This window comes from Papio anubis, chromosome 3 (genome assembly GCF_008728515.1).
Source record: "Papio anubis isolate 15944 chromosome 3, Panubis1.0, whole genome shotgun sequence".
NCBI lineage: Eukaryota > Metazoa > Chordata > Mammalia > Primates > Cercopithecidae > Papio > Papio anubis.
In genome coordinates this window covers 182771394-182798041 of record NC_044978.1, presented here as the reverse complement: position 1 = coordinate 182798041, position 26648 = coordinate 182771394, and the positions used below count along the sequence as shown (strand labels likewise).

The window sequence follows — 26648 nt, the reverse complement described above, 5'->3', positions numbered from 1 at the left end:
CAGAAGGGGCGGCAGGAGGAACCCTGCCTGCTCTAAAATTCTGTGATTCTAAGAGGGCCAGTCCAAAGAGGTGAGACAGGTCTTGCCTCTTTCCACAGACATAGAGCTTTGAAACTAGTCCCATCCTTGGTGGTATTAAGGACAATTTATTGTTTGCAGGCAGTGATAACTTTGTTTTCTAATGCTGTGAATGAATGAACAAGTATGATAAGGAAAATCATCTGGGACTCTGCCAGTGACAGGGGATTTTCAGGGTCTGGGGTTGATGCTTTTCTCCCTAGCTTCTCATTGTGAAGTTGCTTCAAGTCCTGGAGCAGGCTGCTCCCACAGAATGGAACTCCATTCCGGATACTCTCTGGGAGAGAGAGGGCCAGTATTTGCAGAGATTTCTATCACTTGGATCCATTTTATTTTCATGTGCCCACACAAAACTTCTAAAAGTTTAAACAATTAAAACTGGACCTTGAAAAACTTTCCATTAGTATAAAGCAGGCATGTAAGTAGGGTGTGAGTCCATGCGTGAAGATTTTTTACCGGGCAAACTGTCGATGTGCCTCCTGTTCTTGGTCCCAGATAGCAGAGTGCTCTATTTGAATGTAGATGCATGGATCATTCGACACAAAGCCCTCCAGGACAGGACCACAGGCCGGGGCATCTGGACAACCATGGCCACCCTCTGCTTGGCGTTTGAGTAACATCACAATTCCTCTAACAGAGGAAATGGGGGTCTGTGGAAACACCACAAAATAAATTAAACCTAGACAATATATCTGTCTACAGAAAGATACACATTTTAAAATTAAGCAGAGAGAACAAGAAAAGGCCTAAAATTAAACTTGAAAATGAATGGCTTTTTTAATGACAATTGAGGCCAAAAGCCGAATCCATGAATCCATGACTTTACGCTCCAAATCTGGTCTCTACCCTCTCCAACATCATGATGGAAGTCTCATCCAGGGCAATATGAAAGGAGAAAGGAATAAAAGGCATACACATCAGAAAGGAAGCATCATACTTTCCCTATTAACAGATGGCATGAATGTCTGTGTAGAAAATCTAAAGGAACCTGTAAAAAATGAATCCTGAAGCTAATATGTAAATTTAGCAAGGTTGCAGGATACAAGATCAAAGGACAAAAATGTAATATATTTTTATATTCTAGCAATAACATGTGAAAATAAAATTTTTTAAAACCACCATTTATAGAACTCTAAAAAATGAAATACTTAAGTATAAACTAACAAAATACATACAGGATATGTATGCTGAAAACTACAAAATGCTAATGAAAGAAATCAGAGAAGACCTAAATAACAAAGACATATAATACTCAAGGATTTAAAAACTCAACATAATAATAAGTTTGTCCTTTATCCCCAAGTTAATCATTAGAACCAAGAAGATCAATAAACCTCAAGTACAAGGAACATGAAGAAAACTACAGATCATTTGCTTAAAACCAGTGATAAAGGGTGGGGGGTGGTGAGAGAACACATTACATAGATAGAAACAAAGATAAGGATGACGGCAGATTTCTCGTCGGAAATAAAGCAACTCAGAAGACAGTAGATATATATACATACTTTTTTTTTTTTTTTTTAAAGAGATGGAGTCTTGCTCTGTCACCCAGACTAGAGTGCAGTGGTACAATCTCAGTTCACCGCAACCTCCGCCTCCCGGGTTCAAACAATTCTCCTGCCTCAGCCTCCAGAATAGCAAGGACTACAGGCTAACACCGCCACACCCAGCCAATTTTTTTGTATTTTAGTAGAGACAGGGTTTCACTGTGTTGCCCAGGCTGGTCTCGAACTCCTGAGCTCAGGCAATCCGCTGACCTTGCCCTCTCAAAGTGCTAGGATTACAGGTGTGAGCCACCGTGCCCAGCCAACAGTAGAGTAATATTATGAAACTACTGGAAGAAAATAAACTATCAACTTACATTCTTTAGCCATCAAAATGCCTTTAAAAAAATGAAAGGTAAAGCAAGACTTGCATACTACACTGAAAACTATAAAACATCCTAAAGGAAATTAAAGTTTTAAATAAATGGAGATACCCCATGTTTATGGATCAGAATATCCCATTATCCCATGTTTATGGATCAGAAAACTCAATACTATTATAATAAGATGGCAAGACTCACAAAATTAATCTAGAGATTTAACACAATTTATATCAAAATTCCAGTTGGATTTTTGCATAAATTGACAAACTGATCCTAAAACTGACAAGCGAAGGAAGCACAATACCCAAAAGAATCTTGAAAAATACAAAGTTGGAGGACCCACTCTTCTTGATTTCAAAACTTACTACAAAGTTCCAATAATCAGAGAGAATTAGGAGATCATGGCAGATGGGAGGCAGGAGTAGATTGCAGCTCCCCCTGGGACGGACAGAGCAGAGCGTGGAGGCTTGCATTGTGACCTTTTGCTCTAGAATGACTACAAGAATAAATCACGAAAGCAGAGAGAACACAGACCCTCTGAAGGAAGCAGATTGCTCCTGCAGGACCCAGGAGACACCCCAAATACTGTGTTGGTATCCATGGCCAAAAGACTCACAGACAGTTCACATCACAGGACTCTGAGCACACAATCCCCAGCACCAGCCTGGAGCCTGGTAGACTTGCTGGGTGACTAGATTCAGAAGACAGATAACAGTCACTACAGCTCAGCTCTCAGGTAGCCACATCCCTAGGAAAATCGGGAGAGGACTACATAAAGAGAACACCCTGTGGGATAAAAGAATCTGAACAACAGCCTTGAGTCCTAGACCTTCCCTCCGACAGAGCCTAACCAAATGAGAAGGAACCAGAAAACCAACTCTGGTAATATGACAAAATAAGGTTCTTTAGCATGCCCAAAAAATCATACTAGCTCACCAGCAGTGGATCCAAACCAAGAAGAAACCCCTGATTTACCTGAAAAAGAATTCAGAAGGTTAGTTATTAAGTTAATCAGGGAGGGACTAGAGAAAGGCAAAGCCCAGTTTAAGGAAGTCAAAAAAAATGATACAAGAAATGAGGGGAGGCCAGGTGCTGTGGCTCACACCTGTAATCCCAGCACTTTGGGAGGCCAAGGCAGGCAGATCACGAGGTCAGGAGATTGAGACCATCCTGGCTAACATGGTGAAACTCCATCTCTACTAAAAATATAAAAAATTAGCCAGGCGTGGTGGCACATGCCTGTAGTCCCAGCTGCTCGGGAGGCTGAGGCAGGAGAATGGTGTGAACCCGGGAGGCGGAGGTTACAGTGAGCCCAGATCATGCCACTGCACTCCAGCCTGGGTGACACAGTGAGACTCCGTCCCCCACAACACTCCCAAAAAAAAAAACAGAAAGAAAGAAAGAAGGAAGGAAGGAAGGAAGGAAGGGAGAGAGAAATGAGGGGAGAAATTTTCAATGAAATAGGTATAGATAGTATATATTAAAAAAATAAAAACTTCAGGAAACAATGGATATACTTATAGAAATGCAAAATGCTCTGGAAAATCTCAGCATTAGAATTAAACAAGCAGAAGAAAGAACTTCAGAGCTCAAAGACAAGGTTTTCAAATTAACCCAATCCAACAAAGATAAAGAAAAAAGAATAAGAAAACATAAAGCCTCCAAGAAGTCTCACATTATGTTAAACGACCAAACCTAAGAATAATTGGCGTTCCTGAGGAAGAAGAGAAATCTAAAAGTTTGGAAAACATATTTGGGGAATAATCAAGGAAAACTTCCCTGGACTTACTAGAGACCTAGACATCCAAATACAAGAAGCTCAAAGAACACCTGGGAAATTCACTGCAAAAAGATCATTGCCTAGGCACATTGTCATCAGGTTATCTAAAGTTAAGACAAAGGAAAGAATCTTAAGAGCTATGAGGCAAAAGCACCAGGTAACCTATAAAGGAAAACCTATCAGATTAACAGAAGATTTCTCAGCAGAAACCCTCCCAGCTAGAAGGGACTGGGCCCTATCTTCAGCCTCCTGAAACAAAACAATTGTTTCCAGCGAAACTAAGTTTCATAAGTGAAGGAAGGATACAGTCCTTTTCACACAAACAAATGCTGAGAGAATTCGCCACTAGGAAGCCAGTACTACAACTGTTAAAAGGAGTTCTAAATCTTGAAACAAATCCTGGAAACACATCAAACCACAATCTCTTTAAAGCGCACATCTCACAGGCCCTATAAAGCAAAAATACAATTAAAAAAAAGAAAAGAAACAAGCTATGCAGGCAACAAACAGTACAATGAATGGAATGGTACCTCACAACGCAATACTAAGGTTGAATGTAAATGGCCTAAATGTTCCACTTAAAAGATACAGAATTGCAGAATGGATAAGAATTCACCAACCAACTATCTGCTGCCTATAAGAAACTCACCTAACACATAAGGACTCACATAAACTTAAGGTAAAAGGGTGGAAAAAGACATTCCATGCAAAGGGAGACCAAAAGCAAGCAAGAGTAGCTAACACAGTAATAGTTGGGGACTTCAAGACTCCACCGACAGCACCAGACAGTTTATCAAGACAGAAAGTCAACAAAGAAACAATGGATTTGGCCAGGCACAGTGGCTCACGCCTGTAATCCCAGCACTTTGGGAGGCCGAGGCGGGCAGATCATGAGGTCAGGAAATCGAGACCATGGTGAAACCCCGTCTCTACTAAAAATATAAAAAATTAGCCGGGTGTCATGGTGGGCACCTGTAGTCCCAGCTACTCGGGAGGCTGAGGCAGGAGAATGGCGGGAACCCGGGAGGCGGAGCTTGCAGTGAGCTGAGATCTGGCCACTGCACTCCAGCCTGGGCGACAGAGCGAGACTCCGTCTCAAAACAAAACAAAACAAACAACAAAAAAAGAAACAATGGATTTAAACTGTACCCTGGAACAAATAGACTTAACAGATATTTACAGAGCATTCTACTCAACAACCACAGAATATACATTCCATTCATCAGTGCATGGAACTTTCTCCAAGATAGACCATATGATAGGCCATGAAATGAGCCTCAGTAAATTTAAGAAAACTGAACTTATATCAAGCACTCTCTCAGGCCACAGTGGAATAAAACTGTAAATCAACTCCAAAAGGAACCTTCAAAACCACATAAATACATGGAAATCAAATAACCTGCTCCTGAATGATCATTGGCTCAAAAATGAAATCAAGATGGAAATTAAACAATTCTTCAAACTGGGCTGGGCATGGTGGCTCACGCCTGTAATCCCAGCACTATGAGAGGCCAAGGAGGGCAGATTATGAGGTCAGGAGATCGAGATCATCCTGGCCAACATGGTGAAATCCCGTCTCTACTAAAAATACAAAAATTAGCTGGGCATGGTGGCACATGCCTGTATTCTCAGCTACTTGGGAGGCTGAGGCAGGAGAATCACTTGAACCTGGGAAGCAGAGGTTGCAGTGAGCCAAGATCTGCCACTGCACTCCAGCCTGGCAACATAGTAAGACTCCCTTTAAAAAAAAAAAAAAAAAAAAAAAAAAATTCTTCAAACTGAAGGACAACAGTGACACAATCTATCAAAACCTCTTGGATACAGCAAAGGCAGTGCTAAGAAGAAAGTTCATAGCCCTAAACACCTACATCAAAAAGTCTGGCCGGGTGCAGTGGTTCACGCCTGTAATCCCAGCACTCTGGGAGGCCTAGGCGGGCAGATCACAAGGTCAGGAGATCGAGACCATCCTGGCTAACATGGTGAAACCTCGTCTCTACTAAAAATACAAAAAAAAATTAGCCAGGCGTGGTGGCGGGCGCCTGTAGACCCAGCTACTCGGGAGGCTGAGGCAGAGAACGGCATGAACCCAGGAGGCAGAGCTCACAGTGAGCTGAGATCACGCCACTGCACTCCAGCCTGGGCGACTGAGCAAGACTCCGTCTCAAAAACAAACAAACAAAAAAATGTCTGAAAGAGCACAGACAATCTAAGGTCATACCTCAAGGAACTACAGAAACAAGAACAAACCAAACCTAAACCCAGCAGAAGAAAGGAAATGACCACGATCAGAGCGGAATTCAATGATATTGAAACAAACAAACAAAATACAAAAGATAAATGAAACAAATGCCAGGCACGGTGGCTCATGCCTGTAATCCCAGCACTTTGGGTGGCAGAGGAGGGCGGATCACCTGAGGTCAGGAGTTGGAGACCAGTCTGACCAACATGGTGAAACCCCGTCTCTACTAAATACAAAGAATTAGCCAGGTGTGGTGGTACATGCCTGTAATCCCAGCTACTTGGGTGGCTGAGGCAGGAGAATCACTTGAACCCGGGAGGCAGAGGTTGCAGCGAGCTGAGATTGTGCCATTGCACTCCAGCCTGCACAAGAGCAAAACTCTGTCTCAAAAAAAAAAAAAGATAAATGAAACAAAAAGCTGGTTCTTTGAAAAGATAAATAAAATTGATAGACCATTACCAAGATTAACCAATAAAAGAAGAGAGAAAATCCAAATAAGCTCAATTAGAAACAAAATGGGAGATACAACAACTGACACCACAAAAATGCAAAAGATCACTCAAGGCTACTATGAATAACTTTACAAACATAAACTCAAAAATCTAGAGGATATGGATAAATTCCTGGAAAGATACAACCCTTCTAGTTTAAATCAGGAAGAATTAGATGTCCTGAACAAACCAATAACAAGCAGTGAGATTGAAATGGTAACAAAACAATTACCAACAAAAAAAGTCCAGGACCAGACAGATTCACAACAGAATTCTACCAGACATTCAAAGAAGAATCAGTACTGATCCTATTGACACTATTCCACAAGATAGAAAAAGAGGGAATCCTCACTAAATCATTCTATGAAGTCAGTATCACCCTAGTACCAATACCAGGAAAGAATATCACCAAAAGAGAAAACTACAGACCAATATCCCTGATGAACATAGGTGCAAAAGTCCTTAACAAAATACTAGCTAACCAAATCCAACAACATATCAAAAAGATAATCCACCATGATCAAGTGGGTTTCATACCAGGGATACAGGGATGGTCTAACATACGCAAGTCAATAAATGTGATACGTCACATAAACAGAATTAAAAACAAAAATCACATGATCATCTCAATAGATGCAGAAAAAGCATTCAGCAAAATCCAGCATTGCTTTATTATTAAAACTCTCAGCAAAATTGGCACACAAGGGACATACCTCAATATAATAAAAGCCATCTATTATAAACCCACAGGCAACATAATACTTAATGGAGAAAAGTTGAAAGCATTCCCCGTGAGAACTGGAACAAGACAAGGATGCCCACTCTCACCACTTCCCTTCAATATAGTACTGGAAGTCCTAGCCAGAGCAATCAGACAAAAGAAAGAAATAAAAAGCAACCGAATCAATAAAGAGGAAGTCAAACTGTCACTATTTGCTGATTACATGATTGTTTACCTAGAAAACCTTAAAGATTCCTCCAGAAAGCTCCTATAACTGATGAAAGAATTCAGTCAAGTTTCTGGATACAAAATTAAGGTGCACAAATCAGTAGCTCTTCTATACACTAACAGTGACTAAGCTGAGAATCAAATCAAGAACTCAACCCCTTTTACAATAGCTGCAAAAAAATAAAATACTTACGAATATACCTAACCAAGGAGGTGAAAGACCTTTGCATGGAAAACTACAAAACACTGCTGAAAGAAATAACAGATGACACAAACAAATGGAAGCACATCCCATGCTCATGGATGGGTAGAATCAATATTGTGAAAATGACTACACTGCCAAAAACAATCTACAAATTCAATGCAATTCCCATCAAAATACCACCATCATTCTTCACAGAACTATAAAAAACAATCCTAGGCCAGGCATGGTGGCTTATACCTGTAATCCCAGCACTTTGGGAGGCCAAGGTGGGTAGAACACCAGGTCAGGAGTTCAAGACCAACCTGGCCAATATGGTGAAACCTCATTCTACTAAAAATACAAAAATTAGCCAGGTGTGGTGGCACGCACCTGTAGTCCCAGCTACTTGCGAGGCTGAGGCAGAAGAATCACTTGAACCCAGGAGTTGGAGGTTGCAGTGAGCTGAGATCACACCACTGCACTCCAGCCTGGGTGACAGAGCAAGACTCTGTCTCAAAAAAAAAAAATAAAAATAAAAATAAAAAGTAAGCAAGACTAAGCAAAAAGAACAAATCTGGAGGCATCACAGTACCTGATTTCAAACTATACTATAAGCATCATTACCAAAACAGCATGGTACTGGCATAAAAATAGGCACACAGACCAACTGAAGCAAATAGAAAACCCAGAAATAAACCAAAATACTTTTTGTTTTTTTCTGAGACAGAGTCTCGCTCTGCCGCCCAGGTTGGAGTCCAGTGGCGTGATCTCAGCTCATTGCAAGCTCTGCCTCCCAGGTTCACGCCATTCTCCTGCCTCAGCCTCCCGAGTACCTGGGACTACAGGCACCCGCCACCACGCCCGGCTAATTTTTGTATTTTTAGTAGAGACGGGGTTTCACTGTGTTAGCCAGAATGGTCTCGATCTCCTGACCTCATGATCCTCCCGCCTCGGCCTCCCAAAGTGCTGGGATTACAGGTGTGAGCCACTGCGCCCAGCAATAAACCCAAATACTTATAGCCAACTGATCTTCGACAAAGCAAACAAAAACATAAAGTGGGGAAAGGACATCCTATTCAACAAATGGTGCTGAGATCATTGGCAAGCCACATATAAAATGAAACTGGATCCTCATCTCTCACATTATACAAACGTCAGCTCAAGATGGATCAAAGACTTAAATCTAATACCTGAAACTATAAAAATTCTAGAAGATAACATTGGAAAAACCCTCCTAGACACTGGCTTAGGCAAGGATGTCATGACCAAGAACCCAAAAGGAAATGTAATAAAAACAAAGATAAATAACTGAGACTTAATTAAACTAAAAAGCTTTTGCATAGCAAAAACTATAGTCAGCAGAGGAAACAGACAACCCACAGAGTGGGAAAAAATTTTCACAATCCATACATCTGACAAAGACTAATATCCTTAATCTACAATGAACTCAAACAAATTAGCAAGAATTAAACTAAAAAGCTTTTGCATAGCAAAAGGAATAGTCAACAGAGTAAACAGACAACCCACAGAGTGGGAGAAAATTTTCACAATCCATACATCTGACAAAGGACTAATATCCTTAATCTACAATGAACTCAAACAAATTAGCAAGAAAAAAACAAACAATCCCATCAAAAATGGGCTAAGGACATAAATAGACAATTCTCCAAAGAAGATATACAAATGGCCACCGAATTATGAAAAAATGCTCAATATAACTAATGATCATGGAAATGCAAATCAAAACCACAATGCAATACCACCTTACTCCTGCAAGAATAGCCATAATCAAAAAGTCAAAAAATCATAGATATTGGCATGGATGCAGTGAACAGGGAACACTTCTATACTTCTGGTGGGAATGTAAACTAGTACAACCACTATGGCAAACAGTGTGGAAATTCCTTAAAGAACTAAAAGTAGAACTACCATTTGATCCGGCAGTCCCACTACTGGGTATCTACCCAGAGGAAAAGAAGTCATTATATGAAAAAGATACTTGCACATGCATGGTTATAGCAGCACAATTTGCAATTGCAAAAATGTGGAACCAACCCAAATGCCCATCAATCAAGGAGTGAATAAAGAAACTGTGCTATATACATATGATGGAATACTACTCGGCCATAAAAATGAATGAATTAATGGCATTCGCAGTGACCTGGATGAGACTGGAGACTACTATTCTAAGTGAAGTCAGTCAGGAATGGAAAATCAAACATTGTATGTTCTCACTCATAAGTGGGAGCTAAGCTATGAGGATGCAAAGGCATAGGAATGACACAATGGACTTTGGGGACTCAGGAGGAAAGGGTGGGAAGGGGGTGAGGGATAAAAGACTACAAATTGTGTGCAGTGTATACTGCTTGGGTGATGGGTGCAGGAAAGGAGAGGAAAGAAGAGGAAAAGAGAGGAAAGGAGAGGGAGGGAAGGAGGGAGGGAGGGAGGGAAGGAGGGAGGGAGGGAGGGAGGGAAAGATTTTTTTAAAAAATCAACAGAGATCAAATTTTTAAAATTTTGTGCTTCAAAAGACACCCTCAATAAATTCTTTAAAAATAAGCCAGAAATTGGCAGAAGTATAAATGATATATCTTATAAGAGACTTGTATCATAATATATAAAGAATGCTTACAGATCCAAAATAAAACACAAATAACCCAATTTTAAAATGGGCAAAAAATTTGAACAGATATTTCATCAAATCATCAAAACAGAAAGAAGATATCAAAGAAGACATACGAATGGCCAATAAGCACATGAAAAGATGCTCAATGTCACTAGGTAATAGGGAAATACAATTTAAAACCACCACGAAATACCACTTCAGAATCACTAGAATGGCTAAAATAAAAAAAAAATAGACAACAACAAGTGTTGACAAGGAGGTGGAGAATTTGAAACCCTAGTACACTGCTGGGGGAAAGTAAAATGGCACACCCACTCTGGAAAACAGTTTTGCAGTTTCCTAAGAAACTGATGGGAGCTATACATTGTCAATCACTTACCACTGGAGGGGAGGGAAAGCCTTAAAATCTTGTTTCTAGCTCTCCTATCAAAATCAGACACTAAGAAAATGGGCTTCTTTTATGGTGTCAAGACAGCAAACAAAAACCATCACTGTTTACTAACCTGGTCAGCTCTTAACTGGGTGGAACCATCAGTATACATCAGAGTTACCACCAGGGCTGCTGCCTGTTTGAGCATTTCAATCAGCTGGCTTTTTGCCCAATCATCCAAATGCCTAATATCACAAAAATGTTTTTTCAATGCTCCTGAGTTCCCAGAATTTAGGTGGGCTTCAGCCTCATCAGTATCTTCTTCCAATGCCATTTGTTTACTTGTTTTCTCTGAAGAATTATTATATGTAATATGTTTTCTTTTAAGATTAATGCTTCCTTTATTTTCATTATTTATATTCTCCATTAGGAAATGCTTTCTTTCATGCTCCTTTTTCTGTAGAACTGAAGCCTCTTGATTATACTGTGGAATTAAACAACTTGAAAGAGCCAATGAGCTGATGCTCTTCTGTTTTTGGTCAGTAGATAGCTGATCTGTGAGTCTGACACCGAAGGACTGAGGAGAGAGCTTGGCGGAACCTCTTGATGTCTGACTTCTTGAATATTTAAGATTCTACAGAAAAATGGAAAATATTTCATTAGAATATGGATTCATAAGACAGATTTATAAACCAAACTAATTTCTGGTAAAAACTTGTCTAAAGTAATACAGAGACACAATCTTCATATTATCTATAATCAAAACTTCTTTTTTTTTTTTTTTTTTTTGAGGCAGAGTCTGGCTTTGTCGCCCAGGCTGGAGTGCAGTGGTGCAATCTGGGCTCACTGCAAGCTTCCCCTCCTGGGTTCACGCCATTCTCCTGCCTCAGCCTCCCGAGTAGCTGGGACTACAGGCGCCCACCACCATGCCCAGCTAATTTTTTTTTGTATTTTTAGTAGAGACAGGGTTTCACTGTGTTAGCCAGGATGGTCTCAATCTCCTGACCTGGTGATCCACCTGCCTCGGCCTCCCAAAGTGCTGGGATTACAGGCGTGAGCCACTGCGCCCGGCCTCTATGATCAAACCTTCTAAGGAAACCACATAGTGTCTTCTAGAGCAGTGATTTTTCTCAACCAAGGTAAGCATGCATATCTGGATCAAGAGCTCAAAAGCCAGTCACGCATAGTAGCTCACACCTGTAATCCCAGCACTTTGGGAGGCTGAGGCAGGTGGATCACTTGAGGTCAGGAATTTGAGATGAGTCTGGCCAACATGGTGAAACTCCGTCTCTACTAAAACTACAAAAATTAGCTGGGCATGGTGGCAGGCGCCTGTGTAATTCCAGCTACTCGGGAGGCTGAGGCAGGAGAATCACTTGAATCCAGGAGGTGGAGGCTGCAGTGAGCCAAGACTGCACCATTGCACTCCAGCTTGGGTGACAAGAACGAAACTCTGTCTCAAAAAAAAAGCTCAAAAGCCTCCAACAAGCCCCTGTTCTGGGAATCAGTGCATGTAATGAGAGATGTCATGGATAGGAGTATGTTGCCTATGTGCATAAGAGAGAAGATTAATAATTTACAACTTCCAAGTAAAGACCATTTATAGAGAAAATGAAATCACCAAAACTATTTAATAATATGTTAATCTATCTACTAAAAAAAATTGTTGGGGCCAGGCACAGTGGCTCACACCTGTAATCCCAGCACTTTGGGAGGCTGAGATGGGCGGATCACGAGGTCAAGAGTTCAAGACCATTCTGGTCAACATGGAGAAACCTCGTCTCTACTAAGAATACAAAAATTAGCTGGGCATGGTGGCGCATGCCTGTAATCCCAGCTACTCAGGAGGCTGAGGCAGGAGAATCACTTGAACCCGGAAGGTGGAGGTTGCAGTGAGCCAAGATCGCGCCATTGCACTCCAGCCTGGGTGACAGAGCAAGACTCTGTCTTGAAAAAAAAAAAAAATTAAACCCAACTCAATAGCAGTTCTCTACCTGTCTCATTCTCATTCCATCAATGTACAATATACATTCATAGATCCACAAACTAATCAAGGTGGGGAAAGCAATCCTATCCATTTCATTATAGGACTTATTTATGATAACACTTTATTTTTAAGGTTTCTTCTCTTTTCCTTTTTTTTTTTTTTTTTTTTTTTTTTGAGACAGGGTCTTGCTCTATTGCCCAGGTTGAAGTGCAATGGCACAATCTCAGCTCACTGCAACCTCCATGTCCCTGGTTTAGGTGATCCTTCCACCTCAGCCTCCCATGTAGCTGTGACTACAGGGATTCACCACCACACCCAGCGAATTTTTCTATTTTTAGTAGAGTGGGGTTTCACCATGTTCCCCAGGCTGGTCTCAAACTCTTGGACTCAAGCAATCTACCTGCTTTGGCCTCCTAAAGTGCTAGGATTACAGGTGTGAGCCAACGTACCCAGTCGAGGCTTATTTTATATATATATATATACACACACACACATATATATATATGTTGCTTTGAATGACTATATTAATATTACCTTTTAAATAATTTTGAAAGAAAATGTTTTAACGCTTGGTCATATGTCATGAAAATTTTTAATGCATACTTGTATTTTTGTTTCAGATAAATACATGGTTTCCAAGAGTAGGCTTTCAAGCATAAAATTACATTAAAAATTCCATGGAGGAGTAAACAAGAAAGGAATTCAAGGAGAAAAAGAAAAATATAAAATTTCAAACTGTTGAAGATCTTGCTCTGTCTTTTTTAAGGGGCTTATTGTGGGCTGGGCACAGTGGCTCACACCTGTAATCCTGGCCCTTTGGGAGGCTGAGGCAGGAGGACTGCTTGAGCCCAGGAGTTCAAGACCAGCCTGGGCAAAATGGCAAAATCCTGTCTTCCTACAAAGAATACAAAAATTAGCTGGGCGTGGTGTCATGTGCCTATAGTCCCAGCTACTCAGGAGGCTGAGGGGAGAGGATCACCTGAGCCCAGGAGGTCAAGGCTACAGTGAGCCATGGTCACACCACACTGTACTTCAGCCTGGGCGACACAGTGAGAAAGTCTCAAAATAATAATAAAAAGAGGCCGGGCATGGTGGCTCACGCCTGTAATCTCAACACTTTGGGAGGCCCAGACAGGTGGATCATGAGGTCAGGAGTTCCAGATCAGCCTGGCCAATATGGTGAAACCCTGTCTTTACTAAAAACATAAAAATTAGCCAGGCATGGTGGTGTGCGCCTGTAACCCCAGCTGCTCGGGAGGCTGAGGCAGGAGAATCGCTTAAACCCGGGAAACGGAGGTTGCAGTGAGCCAAGATCGCATCACTGCACTCCTGCCTTGGTGACAGAGTGAGACTCCATCTCAAAAAATAATAAATAAGTAAATAAATTAATTAATAAATAAAATAGGCCCGGCACGGTGGCTCACACCTGTAATCCCAACACTTTAAGGGGGCCAAGGCGGGCAGATCACCTGAGGTCAGGAGTTCGAGACCAGCCTGGCCAACATGGTGAAACTCCATATCTACTAAAAATACAAAAATTAGCTGGGTGTGGTGGTGGGCACCTGTAATCAATCCCACCTACTCGGGAGGCTGAGGCAGGAGAATTGCTTAACCCAGGAGGCGGAGGTGGCAGTGAGTCGAGATCGCGCCACTGCACTCCAGTGAAGGTGACACAGCAAGACTCCATCTCCAAATAATAATAATAATAACAATAATGAGATGATTGTGGATATTAAGTTGTCAAAGTACAGTATTTAATTTTTGTGAATATATTTTAAATAATGTAACAGTAAAAATGTCAATATTAACAATAGAGCAGAAATCACGTACTTTGCAATTTTTTAAACTTGTGATAAAGATTTTAAATTTCAACTTTAAAATATATCAGGCAGTACACACAGTTTGAGATGGCCAGGCATGGGGGCTCACACCTGTAATCCCAGCACTTTGGGAGGCCAAGGCGGGAGGATTGCTTGAGCCCAGGAGTTTGAGGCCACCCCGGGCAACATGGTGAAACCCTGTCTCTACCAAAAATACAAACATTAGCTGGGCAATGATAGTGTGTGCCTCCAGTATCAGCTACTTGGGAGGCTGAGTTGGGAGGATCACTTGAGTCCAGGACTCAATTAATTAGCTGGGCACGGTGGCAGAGGTAGAGGTGGAAATTGCAGTAAGCTATGATCACACCACTGCACTCCACCCTGGGCGACAGAGTGAGGGGCTGTCTCGAACAAACGAACAAACAAAAACAACAAAATTATTTTGAGAGAAAGGGAGCAAAAAGTTTGCAGACCCCTGCCTTCGGGATCCAAGGAGCACAGTTTGTTCACCACTGAGAGATACAATTTCCATTCATTTACAGAGGGAAGAAGAGAAGAGTCCCTTCTCTGTGGAAGATGCCTCTTCCCTCCACTCCAAGGGCAGATAATCATCCTATGAGCCCAGGGACAAATAATTATCCCATCAACCCAAGAGACAGGTCCTATTATCTCACTTTACTATAGGGAGTTCAGGTTTAAATTTAGTTAGCTTGGGACTTGAACACAGGTAGTTTACTCCAAAGTCCATTCTCTTAAACATTATGTTGCCTCTACCACTTTCATACACAAGGTCTTTGGTGATATGACCTTTTCTTTTTCTTTTTTTTTTTGAGACAGAGTCTCGCTCTGTCGCCCAGGCTGGAGTGCAGTGGAGCGATCTCAGCTCACTGCAAGCTCCGCCTCCCAGGTTCACGCCATTCTCCTGCCTCAGCCTCCCTAGTAGCTGGGACTACAGGCGCCTGCCACCACGCTCGGCTAATTTTTGCATTTTTAGTAGAGGCAGGATTTCACCATGTTAGCCAGGATGGTCTCCATCTCCTGACCTCGTGATCCGCCTGCCTCGGCCTCCCAAAGTGCTGGGATTACAGGTGTGAGCCACCGCGCCCGGCCACAACCTCTTCTTATATCTCCTCTCTAGCCCGTACCACATAACGCACCCATTGTAAATGTTATATCCCTACCTTTCTGAACTTCTATTATTTCCACTACCCAAAGTTCCACGTTTTCTTCCCTTATCTGAAAATGTTCTCAATGTCCTGCCCCTACTCCCTTAAAGGTGGGGATCTTTTTATTTTTTATTTCTATTTTTTAGAGACTGAGTCTTGCTCTGTTGCCCAGGCTGGAGTGCTGTGGTGCAATCACAGCTCACTGCAGCCTCAAACTCCTTGGCTCAAGTGATCCTCCAGCCTCAGCCTCCTGAGTAGTTGGGACTATAGGAGCAGGCCACCATGCTCAGTTAATTTTTTTTTTTTTTTTTTTTGTATTATTTTTTGTAGAGACAGAGTCTCCTTATGGTGCCCAAGCTGGTCTCAAATTCCTGGCCTCAAGTGATCCACCCTGCTCAGCTTCCCAGTGTGCTAGGATTACCCGTGTGAGCCACTGCATCCAGCCTAGGTTGATCAACTCCTAATCATCCAATAGATCTCAACTCAGATATAATTTTCATACTTCAGAAAGACATCCCTGATTCTTCTCATAAATACCCAGACGGGCAAAATGAAATAGCACAAAACTGAGTTAGATGTCCCTCCTGTTGTCCCAGAGCACTCTGAACTTACTTCTCTCATGGTGCTTACTTGCCCCTCCCCACATCCAAATTAAACTATAAGCTCTTGGAGAGCAAGAACACCCTTCTTTTTTTTTTTTTTTGGTGTTGTATCTACAGTGCTTAGCACATAGTAGAACACTTAATAAGTATCTGTTGAACAAATGAGTGTTATCTGTTTAAAATTACTCATATTTGCAATGATTTACCTTTTTTTCTGGTGATCGATTCTTCCCATCTTCAAGTTGTACTGAATACTTAACACTGGACTTGTTTATCACTTCTGTAGCTTTTAAAAACAACAAAAAAAGAAACATGGGGCATTAAAGAAACACTAATATCTAAGTAATACAGTTAACACTGAAATAACCTCTATAATCATGCTTATTTGTTCATTATTAACTTACTTAACACAATGTAATAAAATTCACAAGTAAAATGCTTAGTACCATTGCAATAAATATATATGTAATATGTAAAGTACCTTCAAGTTAACTGAAGATAGCTCTATATAATCATAAAACATTTATTAAAAATCATTATTTGGGCCGGGTGCGGTGGCTCACGCCTGTAATCCCAGCACTTTGGGAGGCCAAGGTGGGCAGATCACAAGGTCAGGAGATCCAGACCACGGTGAAACCCCATCTCTACTAAAAAAAAATACAAAAAATTAGCCGAGCGTGGTGGCGGGCGCCTGTAGTCCCAGCTACTCGGGAGGCTGAGGCTGGAGAATGGCGTGAACCCGGGAGGCGGAGCTTGCAGTGAGCCGAGATCGCTCCACTGCACTCCAGCCTGGGCGACAGAGTGAGACTCCATCTCAAAAAAAAAAAAATCATTATTTGGCATTTGCATTTGAATACGTGACTCTAAAAACCTAAGGTCAACATTTATAGAAACCTTAAAAGTATTATTAAAGGTTTGGGGAAATTCTTAGATTGAATACTGCAGTGGAGCAATTAAAGGTTCAGTAAAACATCATTAAAACAAACTTCTAATTTAGATTTTTGTTTTAATTTCAATAAGCCTGGGCTGAACAGTAAGTGACAGAACCAGGATCCAATCCCAGGCAATATGATTTGGGAGTCTGTGCTCTTAACCACTGTGACATATATTTCTTCTGCAGGAAAAATAACAACCTAGAAATGCAAATAGGGGAAAATATTCCACTTACAATATAAAAATATTATACTTAGAATAAATACAACAAAAAAAGATACAAGGCTCTCAATGATGAAAATGTAAAATCTTATTAAATGGCATAAAAAAAGATCTGTACAAATGAAAAGCCACAGCATTAGGATATATATCACAAAATGTTTAATTCTTCTAAATTTAAGGCAATTCCAACTGAAGACCCTACAGGGATATTTTAATTTAATAAATAATTTCAAAGTACAAAGAGACAAGAAATGTAAGCTTAGGCCAGGTGCGGTGACTCACGCCTGTAGTCCCAGCACTTTGGGAGGCCGAGGCGGGTGGATCACCTGAGGTCAGAAGCTCAAAACCAGTTTGGCCAACATGGTGAAACTCCACCTCTACTGAAAATACAAAAATTAGCCAGGTCCGTGGTGGCAAGCACCTGCAATCCCAGCTACTTGGGAGGCTGAGCCAGGAGAATTGCTTAAACCCGGGAGACGGAGGTTGCAGTGACCTGAGATCGCGCCACTGCGCGCAAACCTGGGTGATAGGGCAAGACTTCATCTTGGGGAAAAAAAAAAAAAATGTAAGCTTAAAAAGAAAAAGAAAAGAGAGAGAGAAAAGACCTCTAGAACAGGACAGACAACCCAGAGACTGATCCCAAGTCTTTATATACAACAAAGACAGTATTCCAATTCAATAGAAAAGGATAGATTAATTAATAGGGCTGGTACAACTAGCACCACATCAAAAAGAAAATAAATGCATTGGGAAAACTATTTGGAACAAAAATGACAAAGAGTTAATTGCTATATATACAACAAGTTCTCATACATTTACAAGATAAGACAAACAATTCAACAGAAAAATGAGCAAAGAATAGGAAGAGGCAATACACAAAACAGAAAACCCAAACAGGAAACGAATACAATACTCAGGGAAATGCAAATTAACTATAACTGAAAATGGAGGGTAAGAGGTAGTCTCGTGTATTGCTGGTAAAAATGTAAATAATTAGACTCTTTCTAGAAGGCAAACTGTCAAGACTTATTAAAATTAATAATGCGTACATCACTCTTGGGAATTGGGAGGAGTGGGTCACAGGGAACTTAACATGGGCCTCTGGGAATGCTAGTGATGTTTCCTGAACTGGGTGTGGGTTTGTGAAATTTTGACCTAAACTTAACAGGATATGTGTGCTGCTTTATATATATATATACACACATACCCATATACACATATATATACACACGTATCTATATATACTCCAGCCATATATATGTATGAGAGAGACACAGTGTTCTTGTCTCAACAAAAACAGAAAATAATATCAATCATCTAACCAAATAATCTCACTCTTGGCTGTTTCACAGAAATATATGCAACAGTAAACAGGTTTAAACCAAAACGTTTATAGCAGTATTGCTCATTTTGGCAAAGAACTGAAAATAAAGTAGATACCAATCAGAAGAAAACTGAGGAATAAATTACATAATATCCACATCATGAAATATATAGCCACTAAAAAATATATAGCCACTAAAAAGAATGACCTTGTTAAAACATAGATTGCAGGGGGGAAAATGACTCCAGCTATAGTGATTGACTGAAGATGATGACCTCATTTTTAAAAATAATGACTAAATCTCCCCACTTATGTACACGAAGATGTTATGCACGTAACACTGGCACAGGTGGGGTCCCCTGGGAGACCACCTCTGTGATGAAGGTTTGCATTTGAAAAGGTGATTGGAGAGTGAAGGAGGCACAACCCAACCAAGGAAGATGATGGCTAAGATGCAGTCACTCAAAGGTCTGCCCTGGGCTGAGCACAGTCCTGCAGAGGTGTCTCCCAATGGGTCAAGGCAGCTGGGCTTTTATACCCCTGCACACACTAATCACTGGACCAGTCACTTCTGGGGAAGGGGTGGGCCCTTGAGCAAAGACGTTCTTTGCAGCCAGGCAATTGGGGAGGAGCTGTACCAGGAGCAGGGACAGTGCTTCAGTACTAAAGGGGCATATGGGCGCCACAGTGCTCGCTAGAGTCCACACTGTGCTGCTCATAGCCACTTGCTTCAGAGATGTTCTGGGAGCAGCTCCTGCAGGATTCTGGTGGGCCTTTTCCTGGGGAAATTTAAAAAGGGAAGGTACTGGGATGAACTACATCTTGTTGCTGCAGCTGGCCTTGAGGTTGCAAATTACATTCATCTCCCCACTCTACTGCCCATGCTAGGGTTCATCCTCACCCTTGCCTATCTCCTCTACTGCTCTAGGTGGCTTAGTTTACCTGATGAGGTAACCCAAACCCTCATCCCTGAGAGGTAAGCCCCTGGCCACCATGCCCTTCTCTGGCCATAGCCCCTGCATTTGCCATCAACTTTGGGCAGGGGACCATGAGGTGGCCAATCACATCACCTGGGTGCGTCTCTGCCCCCAGTGTGGTGCCAAGTGTGGCAGTAGCCAGGTGTGGTGGCAGTAACAGCTCTACCTCCACCTGATGCCCATGGTCAGTCACCCCAGAAGATGGAAATTACATTCCTTGCCAGCCAGTCTCTTGGCACAAGGAACTCGAAATAACCAGGCAGCAGCCAGAGCTGGAAATTAAATGACATTCTTCATTTGCCCCTGCTGGAAAGGTTTTCCCTTTGAGAGTCAAGACCTTTAAACCTTAAGAACCCAGAGGAGTGTGGGGGAGAAATACAGATTTCTAAGTGGGTCACTGGGAGTGATGAGTTTCACCTTTTGATTCCCAGACTCATTTATCACACAAACGAAGGACACTGCACTACGTACTGGTCAGTGATTTGCAGTGCAGACTGCACCCTGGAGGTGACTGCTTCATCGCAGGTGTCACCTCCAGGCTGCACACGAGGTGAGCTGTGCCTTCCACAGACCATCCTGCTGCTCCATCAGGCTGGCAGCTTCTTGGTGTGTGGCTGTGAGGGAGCCAGTGGGTCCCGTTCTCATGTGTCCACTGCTGCAGTTCCTTGGCTGTGTGCAGGATCCTGTGGATCAAACACTCTGTGAAACTTGGGTGACGGAGCTGACTCAATCCATGAGAACGGGAAAGGCAAACCCATGCCTATAACATGTGTTGGTTCCAGCCAAGATGAATCACTGTACCTTCTAGGGCACAAGGGGTTCTGTGTTGTCAAATGACTGTTTCCCTCCAAGGAAGGTGCAACTGGGGACTCAGTGTTTGGTCTTTGTTGTTGGAAGACTGGATGTTCAGCAGAGAAATAGGTAGGTCAGCTCTGGTGAGGGGGAGCCCCATGCTATGGGCCATGCCCAGCATCTACCCACCTCATGATTACCCCATGAGAGAGCCCAGTGTGCCAGCATGGGTACAGCAGATGGCAGAGGCTAGTAGATGTCAACTGGCCAAGTCATCCTATTAATGTGGTGGTTTAGTGTGTCCTCATGGGGAATGTTCTCGGGTGGGATGTACTTCATGTCTGTTCCCACAGATCCCTCCACATGCCTTACTCCAGGAAGCCCCTGATCTTCCAATCTTTCTTATTCCAGGTACCTGAGCAACCTGTCAAGCCACTAACCATTGCCCAAGAGTTCCAAATGTGTTAACACTGGAGCCACTTCTTCCACACCAAGTAGTCAAGGGTACCACCCAACGTTCTACCCATTGGGTTTCCCTTGAGTGCTGTCTTCCAGGGCTACCTAAATCAGGCTGTTCAGAGCCCACCCACCATGAACCAAGCTCGAACTTTTCCTGCCTCCATCAGCTGGTCTTAAGACTGCCCCCTTTAGAAGTACCAGTGCCAGCACCGATGATGTCATGGGTTCTGGGGCACACGAGAAGCTTGGTTGTGCCTGCTTGTACCTAGCACTAAATGAGCCACTTCCAATTTGCAATGGACAGCTGCACGCCCACCTCTCCGTGGGTCTGACAGAACCAGCTCATGCTGGCAGCTCTGGCTCATGGTTACTTGATGTCACCATGGCCTCACACTCCATCTCTACCAGGGCCCAGTAGCATGACAGTTTTGTTTTTGAAAAATTTATAATTCTTTTCTGCAGATAGCATTGCCTTACTCCAGAGTTCTAGGAGGTCTGCATTGAGATTTTCCTGCTGGGGCTTTGCCTTAAGCTTCACATGGCATCTTTCCCCACTACAGATACCTCTAACATCACAAGGTCTGTTGGGTTGGAAGTCCAAGTAGCTGGGCCACTTACAGCCTAGGCCTCTTACAGGATGCTTTCCTATGCAGTATTCCCAATGTAGAATATGCTGCCTCCACTCCCTAAACCCAGAGACGCCTATCAGGTGTTATGGTTCACTCTTAATGATTAATGTGATTAACCACGTTGCAGGATGACTCTATCAGTTGACATCTTCATTCTTAATGCTTCATTCTTAAAAATGCAGTAATTTTGCCAGGTGTTCACTTGTAGTCCCAGCTACTTGGGAGACTGAAGCAGATCACTTTGACCCCAAGAATTTGAGGACAGCCTGAGCAATATAGTGAGGCCCAGTCTCTTGAAAAAAAAAAAAAAAAAAAATGGTGGCCGGGCTCGGTGGCTCACGCCTGTAATCCCAGCACTTTGGGAGGCCAAGGCAGGCGGATCGCCTAAGGTCGGGAGTTCGAGACCAGCCTGACCTATCTCTACTAACAACAACAAAATAATTAGCCAGGCATGGTGGCGCATCCCCGTGATCCCAGCTACTTGGAAGGCTGAGGCAGGAGAATCGCTTGAACCTGGGGTACAGAGGTTGTGGTGAGCTGAGATTGCGCCATTGTACTCCAGCCTGGGCAACAAGAATGAAACTCTGTCTCAAAAAAAAAAAAAAGAGGCACTAATTTGTCCTTTACTTGCAAGGGGATATCCTACCTATCCCTCAGACCACCAAACTTCCAAAAACTTCATGGTTGTGGTGGGTCCCAGAATATCTGTGGGCTTATCTCCCATGTGTTGGACAGCAAGACAGCTAACAAACTTGCCATTTCTTGCTTATGCTGATTGGCATGATGTCATCAAAACAGTGGATGGCTGGATAACATAGCACTGGGACAAGGTGCAAATTTATATTGTCCATTCAGAGTGAATATTTCTGCAGGGATGGAAAAGAATGTGTTCACCAAATCAATAATTCCATTTCATATACCTGAGGTCTTGTTAATTGCCTATGCCATGGCCGGGCGCGGTGGCTCACGCCTGTAATCCCAACACTTTGGGAGGCCGAGGCGGTCGGATCACAAGATCAGGAGATCGAGACCATCCTGGCTAACAGGGTGAAACCCCATCTCTACTAAAAATACAAAAAAGCCGGGCATGGTGGCGGGCGCCTGTAGTCCCAGCTACTTGGGAGGCTGAGGCAGGAGAATGGTGTGAACCCGGAAGGCGGAGCTTGCAGTGAGCCGAGATCACGCCACTGCACTCCAGCCTGGGCGACACAGGGAGACTCCGTCTCAAAAAATAAAACAAAAAATAAAATTGCCTATGCCACATCCAGCCCACCAGCTATCATTAGGGCTATAACTTGGTCAAAACTATTCATGGTGTCAACTGTTATTCTCCAGGATCTGACTTCTATGAGCACCTACCTGGTGAATTAAATGAATATATGACAGGGACCACCCTGTGCCCTGAATCCTGTAGGTGTTTAAGGATGGCACTAACTTCTGCCATTTCTCCTGGGTTGCCATACTGCTATACTAATTCACTATCTTTGCTGGGAAGGCAGTTTCAGCATCATCCACTTGAGCTTACTCACTATGAGAGCTCTCATCCTCAGGCCAAGGAGCCAGTACCTGAGGGTTCCTCCAACAGTCTGTTCACTCCAAATAACATTTGGGGACTTGGAAAATGGCTTCAGAGTGAGCCCTCCCATTATGGTGTCATCTGAGCCACGGTTCCATTTATTGCTTGAGTCCTTGTGCCTCTGACAGAGAAACCATGATGATACTTTAGGTCTCCAGGCATCAGTATCATATGAATGTTTCAGTATCCCCCTCTCCCATGTATAAGTTCTCAGAGTAAATGGCCACAGGTTTCCCTGGGGGAAAGACAGTAGGAATAGCTGCCATATACACTTGCTATGGTGTTGCACAGTCCTTCCTCCTGGGGACCCGGCCTCTCCTTCAGTCAGTCAGTTCCAGGTCTGAAGTCACTTTATGAGAACTGTGCCTACCCTGCTTCTGACAGACACCACCACCTGGCCTCTATGTCAGGATTCTGTCTCCCTCACTGTTATCAGCAGGCATCTCCTATTATCATCCCTGGTCTATAGAGGACACCACTGAGATTCTCAGTGAAGCCGATGCTCCCCACTCCCTCATCAGCTTTCATTATTGCTTCGGTAAATACAGCATCCAGAGCACCCTTCTGCAGAACACTGTTACCTGCTGAGTTTCCCAGCCCTCCACAATATGGACATTCTAGCATGTCCACCTCTCCTGGCTTTTCATGCCTTCTTTTACCATCTGCCCTGGCAGTTCTAACATTTCTACTTCACTTAGTGTGAACCCTCTCCTACAAGGAACTAAAAGCCATCCTAGCAGTATGTTGGCACCACCTCTTGGAATCTTCATCGGGTTGTCAAATCCAGTGTCTCTGAAGTGATCCCGCATCAATAAACTTTCCCTTACCCAACCTTAGTTCCACCTGCCTTAATCCAGTACCCTCAGACCCAGCCCACCCATAGGTACTCTCCCAGGCCTGCGTTTATGACCAGTTAGGTCCTGCAGTTCCTTGGGAGTAGAATCTCTTTTGTCCCTGTGCCAGTTATCAACGTACTGCCTCTCAGCTACAAATTCACCCCTCATCATACTGCATGCCCTACAGAAAATACACCTCCTTTGCCACCTGGCACGATGTTAACCTCTGTCAGCAGAGGGTGCTAGAGGGACGCTGCCAGAGAAGAGGCCTCTGGCTGCTGTGCTTTGCTTTCCTTTCTTCTTGCTCCTGCAGCTCTTAGCCCGTGTACTAGACACCCATGAGCAGCCCCACTGGCCACTTTCCAGCTACTTCCACAGACATTCTAGCCAGCCCTTCAACAAGTTTCAGTTGATCCCTGTGGGCAGCTTCCTACTGAGTTTCACAGGCACCCCTACCAACTTCTCAGTGAGTTCAGTGATACTCCATAGGTGGGTTCCCACTTGCCAGACTGACTCTAGCACGTCAGCCAACTTCTTGGCCACCCAGTGGGCTACATCCACAACCTCTGACAGTCTCAATCTCAGCCTTGAGGGGAGAGATTCTGCTAAATTTGTCCCTTCCTTCAGCACCCCACTTCAGCCCTAGGGGAGGAAGCTGCTCCCTGTGTCTGCTATTGCTGGATTCTTTAGAATTTTCTCTAAAGCTATTCCTGGTAGCTAATCCTGCTAGTTAGTAATGCCTTAAACATTCCCTGTTCAAATTACTCTATGGTTTCTGTCCCCTGACTGGACTGCAACAGGCCCAGTACTTTTTGGCTGGGTTATTTTGTGACTTAATGACCAGGAGAGGAGGAGGGGGCAGCAAAAAAGAAAAAGCCTGAACAATACATTTATGAATCTTTTCACAGTTCCATATGAAATGACATATGTATGCGTGTGTATAACTATACAAAAAGATCTGGGGAATTATGAATGTTGTTTGGTTTTTCTGTTTCTCCCTCCCCTCCCCAAAAACTTTTCCTAAAGTATTATAAAATAATGAGGGAGCATGTCTTATTTTTCAAGACAGAAGCTCTCCATTGTTTTCAAGCAAAGCTGTGGGGCGGCGGGAGCGCTCAAGGTGGGGCCATTTCTGCAGGTCTCAGAGGTATCTGATACTCAAGATTTATTTTTTAAATAAAATTTATTACAATTTATTATTTTTTTTGAAACAGGGTCTCATTCTGTTACCCAGGCTGGAGTGCAGTGGCACAATCTCAGCTCCCTGCAACCTCCACCTCCCAAACTCAAGCAACAATCCCCCTGCCTCAGCCATCCAAATAGCTGGGATTACAGCCACCCAGACAGCTGGGATTACGTGCCATCATGCCCCACTAATTTTTTGTAGAGATGGGTGTGAAAGGAAAATAAATCTTGGGAACCCCAAGTCACTAAGTTAAAGGGAAAAGTCAAGGTGGGAACTGCTTATGGCAAACATGCCTCCCCATTCTATTCAAAGTCAAATTCTATCCGAGGTTCACCTGAGACAAATGGGGATCTGATTGCTTCCTCTCCCCTATTGTTTATGTAAAAATACAGACTCACTAAATTGTGTATTCAGTGGAAGGCTGAGCAAACACTCAAAAGAATGCAACCTTTTGTCTCTTATCTACTTTTTGTTTTTGAAACAGAGTATCATTTGAAACAGAGTCTCATTCCATCTTCCAGGCTGGAGTGCAGTGGTGGCAATCTTGGCTCATTGCAACCTCCGTCTCCCAGTTCAAGCAATTCTCCCACTTCATCCTCCCAAGTAGTTGGGATTACAGGCACCTGTCACCATGCCCAGCTAATTTTCGATTTTTAGTAGAGACAGGGTTTCACCACATTGGCCAGTCTGGTCTTGAACTCCTGAACTCAAGGGATCCACCTGCCTTGGCCTCCCAAAATACTGGGATTACAAGGGTGAGCTATCACATCTGGCCCCTCTTATCTAATTCTAACCTGGAAGCCCCCACTTCACGTTGTCCTGCCTTACCAGACCGAACCAATTACGTCTTACACATATTGATGTCTCATGTCTTCCTAAAATGTATAAAAGCAAAGTACCCCCAACCACCTTGGGCACATGTCTCAGGATTTCCTAAGGCTGTCACAGGCATGTCCTTAACCTAGGCAAAATAAACTTTCTAAATTGAGACCTGCCTGATATTTTGCATTCACACGGGTTTCGCCATGTTGCCCAAGCTGGTCTGATACTCAAGATTTTTTTTTTTTCCCTTGGCTCCCTGTGGTATTTCAATCAAGATTTAAATATACCAATCCAAAGGTTCTCATCCTGTATCTCAGGGTCTGCTGTCTCTTTCTTCAGATCAAGACCTTAATCTTGGCCAGGTGGGGGTGGCTCATGCCTGTAATCCCAGCACTTTGGTAGGCCAAGACAGATGTCTTGAGCCCAGGAATTCGAGACCAGACTGGGCCACATGGCGAAACCCCATGTGTACTTAAAAAACAAACAAAAAAGCTAACAGCGTGTGGTGGTGCGCACCTGTAGTCCCAGCTACTTGGGACAATCACCTGAGCCCTGGAGGCGGAGGTTAAAGTGAGCTGGATCGGGCCTCCAGCCTAGGTATCACCAAAAAAACAAAACAAAACAAAACAAAACAAAACAAAAAAACCCCTAGCACACCACCAGAGCTGAAAATTCAAGTTTCTCTGGAGCAATCAGGACTAAGTCTTGGGTCTATGGCTACAGGCTGTCTCTT

General features: G+C 43.1%; 1 protein-coding gene across 2 annotated transcripts in view; it reads right to left on the bottom strand.

Annotated features, from left to right (window-relative positions):
- Positions 1 to 26648, bottom strand: part of POLN (DNA polymerase nu) — a 168719-nt gene that overhangs the window by 121871 nt on the left and 20200 nt on the right. For both annotated transcript variants that reach the window (XM_031664783.1, XM_031664784.1), the window contains 3 exons: positions 16366 to 16445; positions 10718 to 11218; positions 535 to 728 (listed from right to left, as the gene is read on the bottom strand). In XM_031664783.1, the coding sequence (XP_031520643.1) occupies positions 535 to 728; positions 10718 to 11218; positions 16366 to 16445 (775 nt within the window). The remainder of the gene's footprint in view (positions 1 to 534; positions 729 to 10717; positions 11219 to 16365; positions 16446 to 26648) is intronic.